A 21,183-nucleotide genomic window follows, 5' to 3' on the forward strand; every position below is an offset into this window, starting at 1 on the left:
TTGTTATTCTGGGTGTATGCGTAAGCAGGCAGAAGTGTGCAGCGCCAAAAAGGGATGGTTCTTAGCCTAATTTCATGGACGGGGTGGGAGGTTTGTGACTTTAAACTGTCAACACAGCGTTTCACTGGCGTCAAAAGCAAACCGTTGAGAGAAATGAAATATAGAGAATCGTGGAAACCCAAGAGTCATGTCAACTAAAGTAAGTGGAATGTGATCGTCCTGTGACTGTGTAGTCCTGCCGGAATATTACTGTTGCTGACACAATGACTGACGTTTACAACCTGTGCGGTCGTCATCTTCAGAGTCAAAGTGACATGTATCTCGTCTGTTGATGGTCTTAAACTTTAGTTATTGACCTGATTGGTCAATAAACTCGCGTTTTCACTGGTCGTCTGTCAGTTAAAGCTATGAAGACTCTCTCTCGTTCCGTCTTCTGTTATAGTAATGACAGCTGTGTTTTAAAGTTATTCCGGCAAATTTTCGGTTTGTCCATTCACTCTCTTGTTGTCAGTTTTGCTTGAGGTCGTCAGCAAGTCGTTTAAAAGGAAATGAAATTCTTGATAACCATTTCCAAGTGCATAAGTGATCAAATGAAGGTACTAGTCCCACCACAGCAAGCATTACCGCGCGCTTTTGTTGGCCCGAAAGTTGAAACGCGCGAACGTACTTGCTATGCAGGCTACACACGATAGCACCCACCCCTCCCCCCGCTCTCACGCATGACACCTGTCGCTCGTTAACACTTTAGAATGTTGTTTTAACCAAAATAAAAGGAACTCTGTCCGCAAGGCAATTTTCGTGCCATACGGAGAAACACTAGAATCACCCAGGAAACACTGGCACACCTCTTACAATTTAATCAAAGATTCCGCAACAAAGGAATACAATAATTGTTTGAATTGTGCGAAGCTTCCTACGAAGCACAACAAAAACTCAATGCATTACAAAAGATCATTTAATCAGCGTGATATATGTAGATATATACCTGTGACGTCAAACAGGTCTTAAAACTAAGGTACTCCATGGGAATAGATACCGAAAATTATCTCTTTGCATTTGCACAGTCCTGCTGCTGATAAGATACGCGTCATTCCTTGTAACGAAATGAGTAAAAGTTTCCACTAAAACTGAAATACGAAGTATAACACAAAGCGCAGGCAAAGCATGTTTCTGACCGGCAAAATAGACGCCTTTAAAACTAAGGAATCTTGATTTATCTGGTTTTTAAATATCTAAGCTGCAAGACTAACTAGCAATACTGTGGAGCAGTTATGTTCTCTTTGGAATTGAATCTGTGAAACTTTAAGATGCCCTGTAAGAGGGAATATTAACCACCCAAGCGTACTATATCCTCTATCTATCCTTAAAACTCTAACATGTAAATACGAAATATATCCCTACTCCATCTTGAACAAACAGGAGAAGTTAAAATCAATCGTATTTCTAATTATTTTCTTATATTAAGATTCCCATTACCAGCATGTATGCGTTTCAAGAGGAAAAGCAAGAAACATGAGGGTTGTATAATTAAAAGGACCAGTGGCCTGAAAATCAGTTTCTCTTCCTTATATTTGCAATCAATATACAGTTAATTTTAAACGATTTAATACTTTTAAAAGAAATTCGCCACATTTCGTATACCATACGTATCATACATGGAAATTTAAAACAAAAGGGAAGTAACTCGTTATTATTTCAGCAGAATTCCGAACGTAAGTAAATTCAAAATTAAATACGAAAATCTAAAGAACGTTGAATGCAAGGCCGCAAAACTATCTACCAACCGTAAAAAATTCTTGGCGTGTGGAGGAAAAAACAGCGAGACATGTGTAATACACACTTAAAAAAAATTTTTCATATTCTTCAATTACATAGAAAATAAGCAATTACTAGACTTTTTTCTTTCGAGTAAGGCTTTTGCACAAACTTAAATGGTCAGATCAAACAGGTATTTACTTGGCAGAAATTCAAACAAACGGATAAGCACCTCTTTTTGATTTCGAGGAATAAGGTTTTTGACGCAAAACAAGTGCATTTTGGTATCTCTAAAATATCAGATCACGTCCAGCAGACATGACAATATGGTGAACATTAAAAAACGAAACAGACATGAAACTCTCTTGTTGCCACGCTCTGATCGATCTTTTCTCATTACAAGAACTAAACTGACAATTCATTTGAGAATTAAACCATTTTAACATTTTTGTCCTTACGAAGCAAACGAAAGGAAAAAAAATCATTATTTTTAAAATCCAAGTGTAATGGTATCATTTCAAAACCGCACACCAAAGATCTTAAATGTATATAAGTCTTCAATACAATTACTTTATTCAAAAGACGTGGTTTTTAGCGGAGGAATAAATTATGGATTTTAATTTATGGAATAAAACTGCCTAGCAGTGAGACTGTATGCCGTTGGCAGGGTCGATCTACAACCCGAAAAATAGAAAAAAAATTCTTTTCCTTTGCTAAAAAGACAGCTGTATATTTATGTTTAAAAAGCTGTAAAAATTACCGACATGGCCAGATTATTCACTTCAACGTAAAGGAAATGGCCCCTTATAAATATTAAAAACCTAAGGCTAGAGAATACAAAATCCAACTGAACCAACAAGTCAAAATTAACAGAGAATTTATCCCCTAAAAATTAGTCAAAGTTTGTGAAGAATTATGAACACGAAAAAAAAAAATAGTTTCTAAAAGAAAAACAACTGCTTCGAGGTAAGCCAAAAGGGATTTCCTATGTACCAAATTAATTTTGGTTTATATTTTCCGTGAGATTTCAAATGAAATCGAGCCCTTGGTGGGATGACGAGTAAACAATTTTAGCGATCGCTCAATGCTTTCGAGTCCAATAAACTTTTCGCTTGAGTTCTGTGAAATTGTATCCCACATTTTACTTGGCTAAACGGCAGGAACTACCTACCTTAAGAGGAAATATATATTTTTTCTCTCCCAGAAAGAATTGGTAAAATCTCTTGATGCTCGGTGTGGTCAAGTGAAGAAATACATTAAAGCAGATTGATGGTGACAAGCTTCCGAAAAATCACCAATACGATTTTCTACTGGCTCCTTACCGCATTTTTTACACAGTAAAATCTACAATTTCTCCGCACATCTAGTAAGCAAGATAAACGGTAGCTAGCTCCACAGGTTATACGACCAATAAAATTACACGATCACAAGGCTACCTTAACTACATATACACAATTTGGTGACCGCTCTAGCTTTGAATGCCACGGATTCTAGAAATTGACGAATTTAATGCTACTTGCTAGTAGCCACATCTCGAGCACAAGCAGATTCTGCGTGCTTATTGAGGTATGATTTCAAAGCGAACGTTCGATCACAGCGGTCGCACTTGAACTGCTTCAGCGGCGAGTGCGTCTGCATGTGGGCCCGTAGATTCGAACGATCCGCGAACGCTTTATTGCATTCAGGGCACAAGAACGGCCGTTCTCCTGTATGAGATCGCATATGTCCTTGCAGGAGCCAGGGTCGGCTAAAGGCTTTTCCACACACGTCGCACTTATGAAGAAGCTTGTGAGTTAAAACATGCATCGCCAACGCCGGCATTGAGACATACGCCTTGCCACAGTGCTCGCAGCGTTTAGCGAGCTTGCTGTCTAAGCTTCTGTGAGTCTGTTTGTGTCGAGAAAGATTCGAAGATGTGGCATACGACTTACCACATTCAGCACAAACATACCGGCTTCGACCGCCAATGGCGTTCTCAGCGCCTCTGTGGCGTCCATCAGAACGACTCTCGTTTATGTCCTCCACGTAATTGCCGTTTTCGTCCAAAGTTGCTTCTTCCGCTTTTCCTCTCACTGTTTTAGAAATTTCACGGCGTTTCTGCTTGCTTTGTGGCAGGTTTTGCGAAGCTGATGATTTTCCCGACTCACTCGCGGTCCCTGAAAAGGTAAGCGAGTGCAAAAAACCAACAGGTGTTACTAAAACAAGAATACAATCAACAAATTTCTCTGTCAGCCAGGCCAGGGCGCAAAAACGAAGCAGTCAGAAATTTAAAAAAAAAAAAGATCGACAGCTTCGAGACCCTCAAAATAAATTTAACATGATAATAAATATTTTGAAAAAAAAGGAAACAGAACTCACCTTCGGTAACAGTCGAGTTTTTTTGAAGGCAGGAGTTTGATGGCAGACTTCCATATTCTTTTCCCTTCTTAATCAAGAACGATTTCGGCATTTTTCAGCAGTGCTTTCCGCTGACAGCACCAACATTTCTTGCTACGAAATTCGCCATTCTCCTGGAAATAAACGGCACATCCCGGCCACTAGCATGATATTGCGAATCGAGATAAGCTTAATTCATCTCAGGAAACTTTCATCTCGCGATCAATCGTCGACAGTACCTAATGACAATTTTTCTCGGCCCACATGTTCTCATAGAATTTTCACAATTCTAACCGGAAGCCACGGATCTGTGTTTGAATGAAATGCCGAACTCCCACACCGGTTAACGGGCTTCAAGCGAATTTCCCAAAGCCTTTCTAGGCCAGTCGAACCAGTGTCGTTTAAAGAAGCAGTTTCAAATCATTTCCGACAGAGAGGGAATAGCAAGGGGGACGTAAACAGTGAAGACAGGACGTCGCGCTCATTAGCGATCCATATCGAGTTATTATTCGGGGGTTTTGTAGGCGGGGTCTGTTGTTGAACGGGGAAATTCTAGTCCAACGAAGCTGTATATTATCGGTGAGATCCCTAGGTCTTGTCAGTGTCGGGCCACCTGTTGCCAAGGGACTAATCTGCATACAAAATATTACAAATAATTCATATCAACATTAATATGCATGAGCTATCACTGGCACACCGGAGTTTTGGCGGTAAATGCGGCCTGACAGGCACAAAATCGCGCCAAACGCGACAAGCAGCCACATGATTGGCTAAGCAGTTCACACGCTCACCAGATTGGCTAGAAAAATTCATTACAGGAAACTCCAAAGCAATATTTTCTGAATTCATATTAAGTACTCTCGCTGATTTCCTTGAAGCAATTCAAATAATTTTCTATTACTGTCGAGAAATATTTCAAAAAATCTTATCGACGATAAAACTAGAAATTTATTGCATTTAGTTTATTTTGTATCAAATTACACACATTTCTAGCTCTGACGTTCAAAATATTTAATTTCTTCTCTGTCGACACTTTGTATTATTTATTTTCTTTCCCGAAATTAAACGCACAATACCTGTCAGCTTTGCTTCTAATATTAGTTTGTATTTTCGAAAAAGAGTTAAACTATCCTTCTGAACAATTTATGCGACCGAATCCGCAGGACAGATAAATTTCGAATACGATTCTGAGGTAAAAACGCTTTTGCATGTTCTATTAAAGAAGAAACATGCATGATTCAAAAGCACAAATACTACAAAATCACAAAACGTAAAATAAGAAAACGAAATGAATTTTTATCGGTTGACATCCGGAGAGAATTAAACTAGTATAATTTACCCTGAAAAAAGATTTATTTACACTCAAAAGTAAAATACGGCCCACGCGAGAGATTGTTCTCAAAATCACTTGTGGTCGTCATGACGTCAGAAGGCCTTTATCACCTTGCACCATGAAAGTAAGCCTGTTGAATGCAATTTCCGAAAAAAATGCCGTCGGTGTTCAAGACATAACCAAAATACAAAGCGCCATTTCGGTTTGTTTACAACAAAACTAAAAGAGTCGCGAGGGGAAATGACAAGAACCATAATGTAGTGTGTCATTTTTACCGGAACAACACACATACACACATGCTATTTCCACGTAAAACAAGCCATTAAGCCATTTGGTCGCAAGATGAATACATATGAATGAAAAATGATGCTTGGTGAAGACTAAGAAGCCTACAATTTAAGAGCATTTTAAAATTTGTCTTCTCTTATGCCTGATCTTTCTTGTTATATACAATTCACAGCTTCAATTCTCCTAATGAAATATCGCCTTGGCGAATCATAAATACTGCAATAACTCTTTCGCGTTAGGGATACTGCAGCTTGAAGCAATCTCACAAAGAAAATATTGATTCACGCCATGGATATTGCAAAAAGCCATAAGTTCTCGCGGAGATAAACACAAATTACTTTCTATTTCGGTGTCAACACCAACAAATCATTGAACAGCGAAAACTGAAAAAATTGCAAAGATATTTGGATGAAAAATTTGATTAATTACCAAGAGGTACATACATTTACGTCTATAATAAGACTTAAAAAAAAAGATATCGACTCAACTTACAAAGAATTCATGTTTGGAGTAAATGTGTGTTGAAATTGATCTATTATGAAAGCACAAATGAAAGGTATGGAATGGCTAGAGAGGTAAGCCACAAGCTTAATTGACGACTTCACACCGGGCGTTGGTGCGGCACGAAATTAGAAACTAAACTTTTTGTTTGTGGTAATAATGTACCGCATATAACAAGTTTGTCAAATGAAGAAGCGTGTTAGCATAACTGAAAATGCTTTGCAAGGTATAAAAGAAGTAAGATGATGTTATAATCTCATCAATTAACTTAGTGTGCCGTCTTCCGACTTCATGGTTAGGCTCAACTTTTTAAGGGCTCCGAGCGGTGCAATTGGTTCTTTTAAAATTTGCCTTAGCGGCGAATTCGCTTGGCAGCCGGTAATAATTTTCGCATTAAACAAGAGGAAGGTTGGCATGGTAACACACAAGCCTCACATAAAGCGATTTGCGGCTTTACATGCAAGAACCCTGCTCTCAAACCGTCGTCTTGTGTTTTATTTGCATAGAGTTAGGTGATAATGGCAGAGCCATAAGCTTCCGCAAGATTTGCTTTACGGTCACGCAATTAAAAGCCATTTGCTGGCCAAAACGAAACCTTCAGAGAATTGTAATCGACTGTTAAAAGTTGTATTCTTGGTCTATCATTTTTATAAAACAAACGACCTCGAGCAGAAAAAAATCAGCCAAAGAAAATCTTAGTGAGGCAATCCTGATCATAAATTATCCGCCACACTAAGGAAAACTGACAGAATTTTATCGCGAAAATGCTTTACGAACTCCCTTTTACTGAATAAAGCTGCAGACAATAAACCAAGAAAAAAAATGGCAAGTTTCCATAAGAAGCAAACACGCAAAAGAGAAAATAATTGAGTTACTGTATAATGGCTGGGTTACAGTAATCATCCCTTAAATTTTTGCGTGAAACAAAAAAACTGATGCATTGCCCATTCTTCTGAGGGACCTCTGCAAGCAGGGAATGACCATTCTTGAACAGTTTCAGTGATCGACTGATAGAATATTAAATTTCCCTCAAATAATCTGAACTGTCAAAAACCTGGAAAATCTATGTTTTTAAAGTTCGAAATACGAACCGTCCCGTAAATGTGGCTCTACCAAACCAAATTAAAAGGAAAATTAACGATAAAAACATTTTATCACTTTTTGATATAATAATATAACAGCTTTCACTAGAGTCCAGGCTTGCGCAGGCCGAAAATGCCGGAGGACTGGGCTGGCACCCGACAAAGCAATGAGTGTTTATAGACAGGCAATGCTTGGAAATGTTCAGCTGCTACAAGGTGAACAAACTACAAGACTGTCCGCTTCCACAGAAACGAATACAGTTTTAAAAGTTCAAGCTGCCGCAAAGCTAAATATCCAGATGTTGCAGATGAAACATGGGTGTTTTAACAATCCACGCAACAGGTGTAACGTCAGCTGCCATAGAGTGTTTTCACTCACGTGGCCAGCATCTATGCAAATTTATTGGAACAAAAGAAAGCGTTTACATGAGAAAAGTGTTCATCTCCCACAGGATTGGTTTGGGACACCAACATGGCCGCCGTTTTATTGTTTTGGGACACCAATATGGCAGCCGAGACGTCATGTGAAAACACTCTACACCCATGAGCGAATTAGTTCTGAAGTTAAAGGAACACTTCCGAAGACCCTGAAGAACTACCTACTGCAACACATGCAGACGCCGGAAAAAAAAGCGCAAAATACGACATTAGCTGCACGAAAAACAGGAGACGGGATGTTTTTACGTAAGTCAAAAGATATTTTAGGTGTATAGGAAGCGGATAAGAGGTTTTCTTATGCATTTCAAGGACTTTTAGGGTTCTTTTGACTTGTTAAATAATTCTTAATACAGGCGCATCCAAGGAGAATATAGTTTAAAACCACTTAAACATAGCTAATTTGAACGTATTTTAGTATTTAAACGGTAGATATAAGCATATTTTTCCCCTAAAAATTTTTCATCTGTTCGGATTTCCAAGCTGAAAGTCTAGTGATCCTAAAATTATAGGGATCAAAACTTACCTTTTCAAAAATTTCAGCCAGAAAAAAGCCTCCCGAAAATTCTCGGTGACCTTATTTGGGTGAAAATCCGTTTAAAATGGGCTATTATACCATTTTTTTTAGATGTTCGAAAATCCTAGAGAAGGTAGGCAAGCAAGAAATTTTACAACAAATGTTCCGAAAATTTTAGATCTCAAATCGTCTTCCGAACAGATATTTTCCAAAAATTGACGTTGGGTGCCCCTGTTATTATATCTATAAATTCAGGTCACTGTAATTAGCCAGTTGAAGGTCGTCAGCAATCAAAATTATATGCTACAATAAGAAAATAAAGAAACTCAAAAATAAAGATAAGATAATAGTTCTACTCAACGATACAGAGAAAAAAACACATTCCTTCTATCTTGCAAGCAGATTGCCCTTTTCCTGTCGCCTGAAACTGATTTCCATTGAAAAATGTTTTATACAGCACTCTCTGAGTAGAGTAACTGTCTTTCCACAGAACTCCGTTAAAAAACCCGTGACTAGGAGAGGCAAAGTGGTTAAATTTCGCAAACCCAAAGTTGTTCCTCCACGTTTGTTGAAACACTTTTTTTCTCATAGAACTCCTAGCCCCAGATGAAAAATGTACCGCAAATCAGTCTTCAAGTTTTTTTTAAGCGTTTCCTGTTTTAATTGCTTTATCGTTGAGTAAGACAGATATCTATTTTCAAGCACGTTTTTAACCCTTTAAACCCTAAGATCGAAATTTGAATTCTCATTTGTTGCCCCTATTCTTTCCTACAGAAGTAGTGGGGAGAAGCTGATAAAATATCAAGCACATTCATCTTGTGTGATCATGTCCGTAATTCTCATGGCCACTCTGTTTTACAAAGCATCGATATTACAAGGAGAAGTTTGATTCTGATCACTCTTAGGGCTTAAAGGGTGAAAACATATTAACGATTCAGGAGTTTCGGCCCAGTTCTCATTCGTTTGTAGCTGTTGGCCGCGGTTTGCTGCTTTAAAACGTCAGTTTTCCTCTACGCAGGGTCTTTGCATCTCAATCAGATATCAGCTAACAACGGAGGCCACATCAAATCTGATAAGATGTGATAGATTTTCTGTACAAGATTGCGCTAAGTTCTACGTCTTTGGATAACACAATGAAACACTATTCACATTAAAGTTGTGGAACTGAATTCCCATCGACGCTGTTTGTCCTTGAATATTTTACAAAACGAACGCGGATTATCTTGAAAGGGCTAAAATCGGTCGATGAGTGATAAGATTCTCTTCTTTTCAACCTCTCGACTTTCTTTGCTCCTCGCATCTCCTACACTTGCGGCATATTCTAATGGGATACAAAAAGAGAGCCTATTAACTTTAGTCTCTTAAGGTCAAAAAGCGGCCTGTCCACCCATCTTATCTCAATAAAAATTGAGCTCCTGAACTTTTCACAGGGAGATCTTGCCAGAAATATCTATACTTTCCCTTAGAAGGAAAACGGAAGAACAGACTTTCAGCTACTGTAAGTACAGAGAAGTGGTTGGCGCAAACAATAAAAAAAATAATACAAGTATGAATAGTCGCGTCAATGTGCTTAAGCCCACGGATTCAACGTTCAATCCGTGAGCCCCAAAATCAAACATCGCACTTTCGATTACACAGGATTATAAACCACTTATTAACCGAGAGTGGGGTCATCGCATAGCAGATGGGTTCTGTGCCACACTTTGGCGATGTGTGAACAGGTAGGTATTCGGACCGTAGCGGAAGTGAATAAGTAAGAGCGAGGAATGGAAACCACTGAGACGGAAGTAAACATTCATGAGTGAGGACTGGGATTTAGTTACCCAAACCCTCTCGGCCAACTGCCCCGGTACAATGTTCGATGTGTGCCAGCTTTTCGTGTTGACACAAAAGGCGATACGGTATAGCTAAAGTGTGAACATAGCTTTAATGAACTTTCATATGTTTTGCCTGACAGCTGATTGAAGCACACATCTCACAAGACTGACCTCTCATAACTGCTTTAATGTCTTTCATAGATCCTCCATGTTGGTTTAGTAAAGTCACCACGCGTTGTTTTACCTGGAAAGACAACAACAAATGTCAATGGGCCATTTCTAAGTTCCCCCGGGCCTCTGTATCAAAACGAGGTCAAGTGCTCAGCCTTTGATGTGGAAACGATTTTTCATTCTCATGCAAATAAAACTCTTTTTCACAAGAAAGGTTGTGCACTTGGCCTCATTTTGAAAGTGAGGTTTTTTGGAACTCGGAAGTGGCCTATTCATCAAACGGCGAGGCACAGGCGGACCATCGTGGTGTACTGTGCATTTGTAATTGATAAAAAAATGTTTTTCAAATGAGCGACATTCTAGCTCAGTACTCAGTACCTAACCTCTTTCTCTTGTTTCTAAAACCGTGAAGCGCCTGAGACTGAGATCTCGAATTCACCATTTTTATATTCTCCACCTTGTTTACTCGCTTAATTGTGCGTAAACATTGTTTTTAATTTTTCCCGGGTATTACGGTCGTTTCAAGAGAAATTGAAGACAACGCTTGAGAAAAGTGTTTTTTTTTTCAGGGGGGGGGGGGGGAATGTCACTGATCCTCAACCGGCGGGGGTGCCAGAATGTCAAATACAAATACAATAGCCAATAACTAATGGAACGTTGATGGAACGTTGAGTTATTTACCGAGGAAACACCAGATGAGCAGACTTCCATGATGATACAGTCAATGAGCTGCAAGGAGAAGAGTCCAGCATCCAGCCGGCGCATGTAAAACTCATCCTCCATTGCCTCATCAGTCTCCTCACCTTCATCTTGAAGTGACTATCGGAAAAAGAGAAATAAATCAACAAATAAATACATACAGTGTAGCATCAAATTATTTTAAAACAAGGGAACTGTCGAGAGGGATCCACAGTCAGGCCAGGCTAACTACCGTTACCGCTTTTCAGTTCTACATTTAAAACTAGTATTAGTCTGTGTATGATGGAAGCTATGTGGTGTACCTGTGTCGATTGAATGTCGCAGTAACACGGGGCTAATTCGCTTTGTTGTTTCTCTCTACAGTGAGAGTTTGCAGGACTTCACATAGCGGACAGCAAGGAGAAAGTGGAACTTTCATACGAAAGATTACAACAGGAGGACAATGAATAAAAGGAGGGGAGGCGAACAGAGGACCAAGATTGAAGTAACAGATAATTAATTCTGAAGTGAAAATGAAAGTGCTAGGAACGATCCATAAACCCACGAGTGTCATGGTAACGAGGATAAGGGAACTACGCGTGGCGAAGAGAACAGTCTTAAACCTTGGTGTCAATCGAACCCATGACCTATAGATTGGATCTACCATGGTTCTGTCTGCCGAGCTATGAGGAGAGACGGCAGCAGGAACTGAACCTAGTCCCGCGGGTGATTAAGGAGGTGAATCTCCCGGAATAAGAGAGTGTAGAGACCTTAAGATCAGACGACGGCAAAGACAACGAGTAGGTCGAAAAAAGCAGTAAGTTGAATCAGCGAAACAACTTCGCAGGTGCAGAGACGGCATCCGTTTGCCTACATTTGACAGAGTAAATTGAGTTGGAATAATTGTGAGATGGAGTGGACGGTTACCGTCCGTTTCGATACAAGATTATTCAGTCGACTTGTAAATTGTTTGACGTAGTTGGTTTAAGGAACGAAGAATATTCACCCAGAATGTTTTCTTGTTCACACGCAAGCTATACTCGAAAGTTTCGTACAATTTCACTGCTTGAGTTTGTATCGAAACGACTTGTATCCAAAAGAACGGTTACCGAGTGAAGGGTACTTATAAAAGTTGAGTCGTTCAGCCACCAATGACTTGTTTCTGACGATAAATGTTGCAAGGGCCTTGATCGCGCTCAAAAGAGAGACATTTGTGATGCAGTTAAAGCAAGCGCTTCGAAACTAAGATTATAGTTACTTACCTGTTTTTCTTTCTCAATCTTGGTATCGCATTCCTGTATTTTAGAATGGTACTTGAAGTGTAGTTCCATTAATCTGTCTACCTTGATGTGATCATTTTCTACAAACTTTTGTACAAGTCGCGTTCTCAAGTTGCCCGACAAATTTCTGAAAAGCCACATGATAATGGAACACACGTGTTCTGTGGGGGAGAAACAGAACAAACGATGATCATTGCTAATAAAATATCTGTGATCTTTGAGGATAACTATCTGCCCTTTACTGGAGGTTCGAGAGTTACGAATGGGAGACAGGGGCTCTGAACTTGTGTGCACGATGTCAGATGTTCTGTCTCACTGACTGAAGAAATAATTGTTTGCAATGTGGAAGAAGCTTTTTTATTTCTACCTAATTTCCACCCTTCTCAGTGTATCGTATTCTTTTCCAGTCAACTTCGACTTATTCTTACAGTGAAAATGTGAAAGTCCAAAGGCAACAAATCCCCTGTTCCTCTGGGTGCATTAAGAGGTAGCAGGGGACGCTCGTACGGGGCTTGAGAGGGAGAATCCGGACTCCCTAGACCCCTTCTTTTCAAGCAGCGTGCTTGGTCATAATGGGGCCCGAATTTCGTGCAGAAATAAAAAAAAAGAAAAGTGCACCTTCTATTTCGTCTTCAGAAGATCCAACTTTCTTGTTGCTCTTAAGGGGCTGCAAAAAAAGTAAGAGAAAACGCACAGTGAATCAAACATTGTAAGCCATTCACAAATCAACTGAAGATACCGTAAAATTCCGAAAATAAGCCCCTCCATGTATAAGCCCCTCCAAATATAAGCCCCCCAAACTCGTAACGCAAAAAACCCTCCGTTAAATCGCCCCTCCAAATATAAGCCCCCCGGGGGGCTTGTACTTGGAAATTTCCCTCAAATATAAAGTAAAACAAAGCAAAAACGGTAAATTTCCTTGCAACTATAAGGCTAGCCCGGTTGATTTTAAAACGCAAATTTCCCTCCGTACATAAGCCCCTCCGAATATAGGGCCTTCCAAAAATAAGCCTCTCAAAAAGGGCCTTTGAAAAATATAAGCCCCGGGGTTTATTTTCGGAATTTTGCGGTATCCTCTTTTAGTCCATTCAACCCAGAGGGATTGCATATTTCAATGCAAATATCCTAGGAAATTATTAAGAAAGTACGGACTACCCACCTTCATAAATAGTGGAAACAAAGTTCTAAGTCCGAGAAATTCAATGAATTTACTGCAGTTTTCAGTGCCCTCAGGTCCTTGCATGGCATAATCCAGTACTTTCAGCGAACTTCTCCGCGAAAGCTTCTTCTCTCTGAGGATTTGATTGACATTTGGACACGCTTAAAAAATAGCACTTACATGTACTCATGCAAACCCAGCTGTTAAGCCATTGGCCTTTTCTCCTTCATCCTTCCTTATTGATTCGAAGAGGACAAAAAATAACACACATTAACAAAAAAAAAAGACCAGGGGATGCAAGCCCCGGTAGGGTAATCTTTCCCTCATGGGGGGAGGGGACCATTAAGGGTGCACAGTAATGGAAAAGAAGAAAATGACATCATAAAAATTTAAAATTGGAAAATAATGGGATTGGTTGGCATATTCAAAAAGAACAGGATGGAAAAAGCCCTCTTGCCGAAAACCAGCCTATTGAATCAATTGGTGGGGAGATATAAGCACTGTTATAATCTGATGACTCCATACAAAACCTTCTAAAATTGATCTGGATTGTAATGTGTACAACCAGGCCTACTTTAGAAGGATTTCCATGGAGTCATCGATCATAACAGTGCTTATATGCACCAACAGGCCGATTTTTGCAAGGGGGCTTGGCCTTTCTGAAGAGCCAACATATCCCATAATTCCACAAATTCAGTTTTTGAGTTGTCAGCATTTCTCTTCCCTATTAGCCAATACAGCTGTAGTTAACAAAGCCAAATAGAATAAAATAACACATGCCACAACCATGAAACGAGCCTGTACAAAAATGTTGTTTGCATGGATCTGCTGTCAAAAGAATTTCACATTCAAAAGATGAGTAACAGAGAAATAGCTCACCTCAACATAAGAATCATAAGCTGGAGTCCCTCACCCTTCAGGAAAAGATCTTTGTTGGCATTAAACATCAGAGATGAACACAAACAGTTAAAAAGATTCTCCATGAATTCTAATTCATCTGAAGTTGTGGGATCATATCGCTTGTACAGCTAGTGAACCAAAGGAATAAAAAGATACTGATTAGAAACTTCACATAATTTGTGACTTTCACATTCCCCATAAAAAAATAAAATAAAAATCCACTAAAAAACTAATTGTGGACACTTTTTTATGTCTCCTTGTGGAGATTGGACTACCATTTTATGTGGTAATCCAAGCCATGCAAAGGTCTAGCCGTTTGCAGGGCAAAGGAAGCACCTTCATTTCTCAGTTATTTCAAGACCCTGAGTATTGGTCCGACCCTGGGAAAAGAACCCGCGATCTCCCGCTCTGCAGTCAAGTGCTCTACCAACTTAGCTAACCCTGCTGCAAAATGTACATGTAGCTTGTTTTACCCACAAAATTTTGTATAAATATTGTTTCAATTTTCTCTTGGGAGTAACAATCAACCCTTGAGAATTTGAAAACAACTTCTGCAAAATTTTGTGGGGAAGACAAATTGCATCATGGGGAACATGAAGGTGACAGATACATACTGCAGGTGTCTAACTCTCACAGATCAGGTCTACTGACAGTTATATTTTCCATCATAACTTGATTATAAGATATTCTATTAGCCTGCTATTACTTTATGTAAAATTCATTAGATGCATACCAGTGATACATGTACAATATGCAAGTAAGTAAAACTGAAATATGTTACAATAAATTTATACCCAAAATTTTCTTTTGTTTTAATAATAAAACTCAGACCATGTTACCAGTCAGTATTTTCATGCTTTTCATTGTCTAAGAATCATTGCTAATGTAAATGTACATCTGAGAATTAAAAAAAATAGGAAGTATTTGCACTTACTGACAAACACTGAAGCAAAGTGTCAATTCCATTGAGTTCACCTAAAAGTTGTCTGTTCTCTAAACCAAAAAAAGAGACAAATTTCATAAACTGTAACCCAAACTTAAATAACTCCCCCTAATCCTACAGTCAAAAAGGTAAGCCTCTTAAGAGCCATTAAAGAGATTTAAGGTACACTTGTAGTGCCAGGCAAAATTTCTTGTGCATGCAAATAATTCAGACAGTCACAATCAACCCAATTTATTCACCTAGGTGGACAGAAGCAAACTGGAACAAAATTTCTCGCCTCAGGATACAACACGGTGACAGTGTACACATTTATACACCTGGCTGAAGAGACACAAAGTGACAAAAAGTTCCTTGTATAAGGAAACAACACAGTGACAGTGCTATCATTTCTAAAAAATGTACACCTGGATGGAGAATGGAAATGTAGAACAAAGCAATTAGTTTCTTGTCTAAGGAAAACAAAATGATAAAACCAGAAACCACTATGGTTGAAATACAAATTTACCTTCTGTATTTTGAAGAAGAATTGAGAGGATTTCACTACAGTATAATTTGTTAGCATCATAATGAGGTTTTTGCTGAAAAAAAAAGAGGTGAATTAAAAAAAGCAACAAAATACAATATTATACAATTATAGAGGCAGCATATCACAGGGGCAGAAATCCCATTTATGAAGAGACAATAACATTATCGCATCATTAAAACAATAACTACATAGTCTAGTCTAATGACAAGAGCAAAAAATCTGCTACACATTTAGGATTCTTTACATGAATTTTGCCTCTCTGGTCTCTCTACCTTTCAATGTCTTGAAAAGCAAAAATCCAACATTTTTAACAACATTGATTGGCAGAGATCAGGGAGGATTACACATCCACAGTACCCTCTGGAACCACCAGTTACAGGTTACAGTGCATAAGCCGCCACCAAGCTTAATTAGGAGTCTGCCGATCCAAAATACCTAAATCAGTTTTCCCAGCAGTATAGTCTACTAGGTACTTCTCCTAAGTGATTACTTCCTAAAAGCAACCATGACATCACCTAATAATGGGTGTTTACTAACGGGAAGTTTGGCTGTATTTAAAATACAAATCCAACCACACCTTGAGTCTTCTTAGAAGCCAACCAAGCATCCCCTGTTCTCCAGCAGCTTGACACACAGACGTTCTAAGTTCAGTCATATTTTCTATGATTCCTTTTAAATGGAAGAACAAAACTATTTTTAGTTCATGGAAGTATACCTTGGAAGCTGGATTTCTTGAACTTCCAAACAAAAAATAAATTCGAAAGTGTAGCTTCAAAAAACAAAGCAAAACAAAAAAGAATGAAAGAAAGAAAGTTAAGACGGCATCATACAACCCTCCAAGTTACAGTAATGATTGTGCTTGGTCCTCATTTGGCGACCAATTTTGTCGGTTTAGGGAGACTTTTTTACAAATCAAGTCTCCAGCTTCAAAATTTTAGGCGCCACGGCAACTAAAATGGACGTAACTTGGAGGGTTGTCAAAAAAGCTTATTTACTGAGGTACTGCTTTGTAATGACTAAACAAGTCTGACAAGTAATGGTCAAAAGTAGAAATTATTGAGAGGTCAGTTTTTTTGTGACTGTGAAGAGTTTGCAGCAAATCTAGGCAGAGGAAAGATTAGCTTTTTATTTGGATATTTGAACTGACAGATGCAAGACAAACCTAGAGTATTGTGTACACCATCACTATCTTCTTTGACATTTTCATCAAGTCTGTCTACATTCTGTACCAGCAAAGCAATTACCTGACCATCAAGCTACAAGTACATGAAAACAAAAACAGGACATGCTTGATACAAATATAGAAATAACATGACTTTGTCACAACAAACAATTGACCACACCTAGGGCTGGTAACGGTGACAGACTCAACTTGGTTAAGTCTTGCTTTTCATAAAGAAGTACTAAAAAAAAAAACAAGCCCTAGTTGTTCAAAAGGTGGATAACAATATCAACTGGATAAATCCTTATCCAATGGATTCCCAATCGCTTTTCCTAAAACTTATCCACTGGAGAATGATTTCAAACAGTTGAACTACTGGGACCAGGACAGTAACAGCACTTACAAGTGCATCAATGAGGGCAGTAGCACCTTCTTCACTCTCATTTAAGGTGTCCACATCTGTTAACTCTTGCAACAGATCAATAACAGCAATAGAAATATCTGCAAGGAAAATAATATAAACCAAAGGAATAAACTAACCATTTAAAGAACACGATACATGAAGATATACAACAAGAATAAAATATTAATAATAATAATAATAATAATAATAATAATAATAATAATACTATAATGATTATTATAATAGTTATTTAAAAAAGATGATGATGATGATGATTCAAGGCTGTGCTCTAGTAGCACCCGGCAGCCCCTGGTGCCTAACATTTGCTCCTGAAAAACTAGAAAATCATAGGGTTTTTTTTATAGAAATCATATGCAGGGCACCCTAGATTTCATACGTTCAGAGCACTGGACTCCCTTGGTTGTTACTGTCACCTAACCCACCACTGACTGGCCAAATAACTGACATGCACCTGATGCAAGTTTACCTGAGTTCTCATGGCTTAACAAGCCCAGTATTGTACCAACAGCATTAACATCAACAATGTGCTGATAAAGGTGTGGAACTGTGGCTACCACATGTAACTTCTGGACTTCATCATTGAGATCAAGCTCTGAGTCCATAAATCTGTAGGCAACAAAATATTAAATTTAAAGACATTATAATACAAGGGCACATACTGTACTGTAGGATGAAATAAGGTGAGTCCCATTCCCATTCCGAGTGAAATGAAATGACTCAGGGTTATGAGAATAATAAGGTCTCTTGTCTTAAACAGGGCGGCAAAATGAGCAATTTCTTTCTAAAACAAGGTCAGGTTTTAAAGGCCTTGGTAAGCTAACCTACTAGCAATGACAGATTCCCTTTCAAATGAAGTGTACAGTCAACTCTCTCTAAGACAGACACCTTTGGGACCGGCACCAAGTGTCCATCTTAGAGAGGTGTCTGTCTTATAGAGAGTGAAATAAAGGGAGTAAAGAAAGGCAGCGACCAAGTCTCCGTTTTACAGAAGTGTCCATCTTATAGAGGTGTCCGTTAAGAGAGAGTCGACTGTACAATCATCTGTACAATTATGTATTGACATTTATATCTACACAGAGGCCCAAGCAACATTCAACATACTTTTCAGGGTTATCTGGATATTTTATTCTCATCTCCTGATTCTTTGTAACCTTCTTTTCAAACATAAGCAACATCCTTTTGAGGGATCCAACATCAAGGGCCTCAACCTACAAGAAAAAGAAAACAAAATTTACAATAAAAAAACATTACTGCCCTGTAACGACTAAGTTACTGCTTGTGATAAACATTTTACCTCCAGTGAAACAGAAGAAATGATGACACCAGAAAAAGCTTCAATCATCATCAAGGAGAGTAACAGGGCTTGAAAACAGTACCATAGAGTAGTTGGTGACAGAAAAATTTTCCTTCTGGACAATTAACTACTAATACTCATTTGCCCAATGGGTAACAGCCCTGGAAAATTATCTCATGATGAAAAGTAATCTAAGACTAGCGGGCAAGCTCTCATTCATGTTTTGGGTAGTTTCTTGGTGTTGTGGACAGGTGGGATCACCAATGACGCATTACAAAGGACTGAAAAGACACCGAACAATACCCAAAGCACTAGAATGAAAGTGAAACGACAATGGTTTCCACAACACCAAGAAACATCCAAGCTTTTATCAAATGAATATAGAATCCCTAAAATGGCAAGACGTTGCTCTGAGGAGGTTGCACAAAGACAAAAAAATTAACAAAATTACATGATTAAAAATATTTGCAGGGCAGGTAAAAAATAAGATACAGTATCTGTAAGAACATTCTTGTCCATCATCTCATCACTAACCTCGGGTTCATTTTCCACCATTTCTAATATTTTCATTCTCTCTTCCTCAGATATTCCAGATCCTGTGGTAAGATCTGCAGTTACTGGCCTTTTTTTAGAATCATTTGTCTTCTCAGTGTCATTCTTGTCTCCTTTCTTCCTTTTGGTTCCTCTTTCAGGCTGAGCAAAAACAATAATATAAGATACGGGAAATTGCATTCCTCAGTTTCACTGTGGCAATGGCATTTAATGGCAGAAATAGAGCCATTTCCCACTCAAGAACTGTTTAAATACTTTGGGCAACTCCAGAGCTTTCTCAAGATTTTTTTCAAGTCTATCTGACCAACAAAAAGGTAGATTCCTTTTAAACATTCCTTTCAACATTAAGACTGGGTGGTGGTGGTGATGGCGGTAGGGGTTGGGGGTACTTTCCTGTCCAAGCTACTGTACATAGGTATTTACAGCTCCAAAGGGATTGGTTTTAAGCTGTTGTGGTGTGAAACTGTGTATTGATTTTAAACTTTGTGCACTGAAACAGGGTAAGGTTTTTTGCCCTTTGGAACAAGGGCCTGCAATTGGTGGGCAAACAGGGAATGCTCTTTATGTTACACTACTTCGCTATTAGTGGCTCAGGGGAGCAAGGGTGAAGAAGGGGTGGCGCAGTGGTGAGAGCGCTCGCCTCCCACCAATTTGGCCTGGGTTAAAATCCTGGTGTTGAAGCCATATGTGGGTTGAGTTTGTTGCTGGTTCTCTCCTTTGCTCCAAGAGGTTTTTCTCCTAGTACTCCAGTTTTCTCCTCTCCTCAAAAACCAACACTTTCAAATTCCAATTCGATCTGGAACGCACGGACACATTTAAACAAGTTCATAAGAAATCCTTAGTGTTCATCATAGGTAAATAAATTACAATTTTTTCCAGGTCCAGCATAGGCTAAGCATAATTATTATGTTTTGCTCTGAAATAAGGTCAGGGTTCCAGAATGCATGCTGTACAGTCACCTTCATCCAAATTTTCCAGGCATACCCTCCCCCCACCTCCCAACTAGGGCTGTACAAAGCTAAAAATATTATTAATCAAAGTAAAGAATTGCATCGTCTTCAAACCTTCAAAAAAGCAGTACAAATTGTGAGAAACAATAGACCTTGTCACGGTTTTCAACGCCATCTTGACGAGTAGGCAAACGCGTGAGAAATTACAGTGTAAACTAAAGCTACAAAGCAAAGGATTGTCCCAAAAAATTTGGGGGGTGTACCTGTGCTTAAATTTCTCCACAGGCTTGCTTTAGATTTTCCATATCTTTGTCTGTAATTTTCCCGGGACTTTCTTACAGACAAATGTATAGAAAATTTTAAAAAGTGGCTCCAGGTCTTCTAGTGAATGTAACGCCCTCAAAGTTTTTCAGGAGAATCCTTAGGAATGAAGCTTTAGTTTACAAATCATATTTTTTTCAGAGCAGCCGTTCTACGGAAATTATTCGGCATTACATTCTCATACAAACACTGTAATTTCTCACGCGTTTGCCTACTCGTCAAGATGGCGTCGAAAACCGTGACAAGGTCTATACAATTCTCAAATATGAGTTGTTTCTCGCCAAAATTCGGATTTGCAGGGGATAATATTCATAAAAGCAAGCCCCTAAAACGAATCTAGGTCCACACGACTCACGCAATTAGAAACAGTTCAAAAAGAAACGAGAAGGCAAGCCGAGATTGACGAGCTACAATAGATAAAAGGCTTAAACCAAAAAGCCTACTTTTTTTGGAGCTGTAAAAATTTAGTTGATTGAGGAAACAGGGGGTGAGGAAATTGCAATATCAAACACAAATCAACAACAAAATACAAACCTGGAATGATAATAATTCAGATACATTCATCCTGAAAGCGAAAAAGCAGGGATTTTATCACAAAACTTGTTTACAACGTGACACGAGAACTTGACAACTTTTCGAAATTCATGCGCAACTGGTCGGCGCTTGGCTTGGTGCTTATTACCGCTGATTGAAACAATGGCGAATCGCTGACGCAGTCA

General features: G+C 38.8%; 2 protein-coding genes across 2 annotated transcripts; both read right to left on the bottom strand.

Annotated features, from left to right (window-relative positions):
* Positions 1-743: 743 nt before the first annotated feature.
* LOC140927503 (uncharacterized) lies at positions 744-4,941 on the bottom strand. Its single transcript, XM_073377164.1, has 2 exons — positions 4,114-4,941; positions 744-3,911 (listed from the first exon to the last, which is right to left on the bottom strand). The coding sequence occupies exons 1-2, from the start codon at positions 4,202-4,204 to the stop codon at positions 3,268-3,270; spliced, it is 735 nt and encodes a 244-aa protein (XP_073233265.1). The 5' UTR covers positions 4,205-4,941; the 3' UTR covers positions 744-3,267.
* Positions 4,942-8,932: 3,991 nt separating this feature from the next.
* LOC140927505 (beta-catenin-like protein 1) lies at positions 8,933-21,137 on the bottom strand. Its single transcript, XM_073377166.1, has 16 exons — positions 20,999-21,137; positions 19,176-19,334; positions 18,449-18,555; positions 17,814-17,953; positions 17,327-17,424; positions 16,924-17,017; positions 16,339-16,430; positions 15,741-15,813; positions 15,227-15,285; positions 14,272-14,420; positions 13,393-13,525; positions 12,852-12,900; positions 12,216-12,394; positions 10,957-11,094; positions 10,276-10,348; positions 8,933-9,608 (listed from the first exon to the last, which is right to left on the bottom strand). Exons 1-16 carry the CDS (start codon positions 21,026-21,028, stop codon positions 9,520-9,522), a joined length of 1,662 nt encoding a protein of 553 aa, XP_073233267.1. The 5' UTR covers positions 21,029-21,137; the 3' UTR covers positions 8,933-9,519.
* Between the last annotated feature and the right edge of the window lie 46 nt (positions 21,138-21,183).

This window comes from Porites lutea, chromosome 2 (assembly GCF_958299795.1).
Source record: "Porites lutea chromosome 2, jaPorLute2.1, whole genome shotgun sequence".
In the NCBI taxonomy this organism is placed as follows: Eukaryota; Metazoa; Cnidaria; class Anthozoa; order Scleractinia; family Poritidae; genus Porites; species Porites lutea.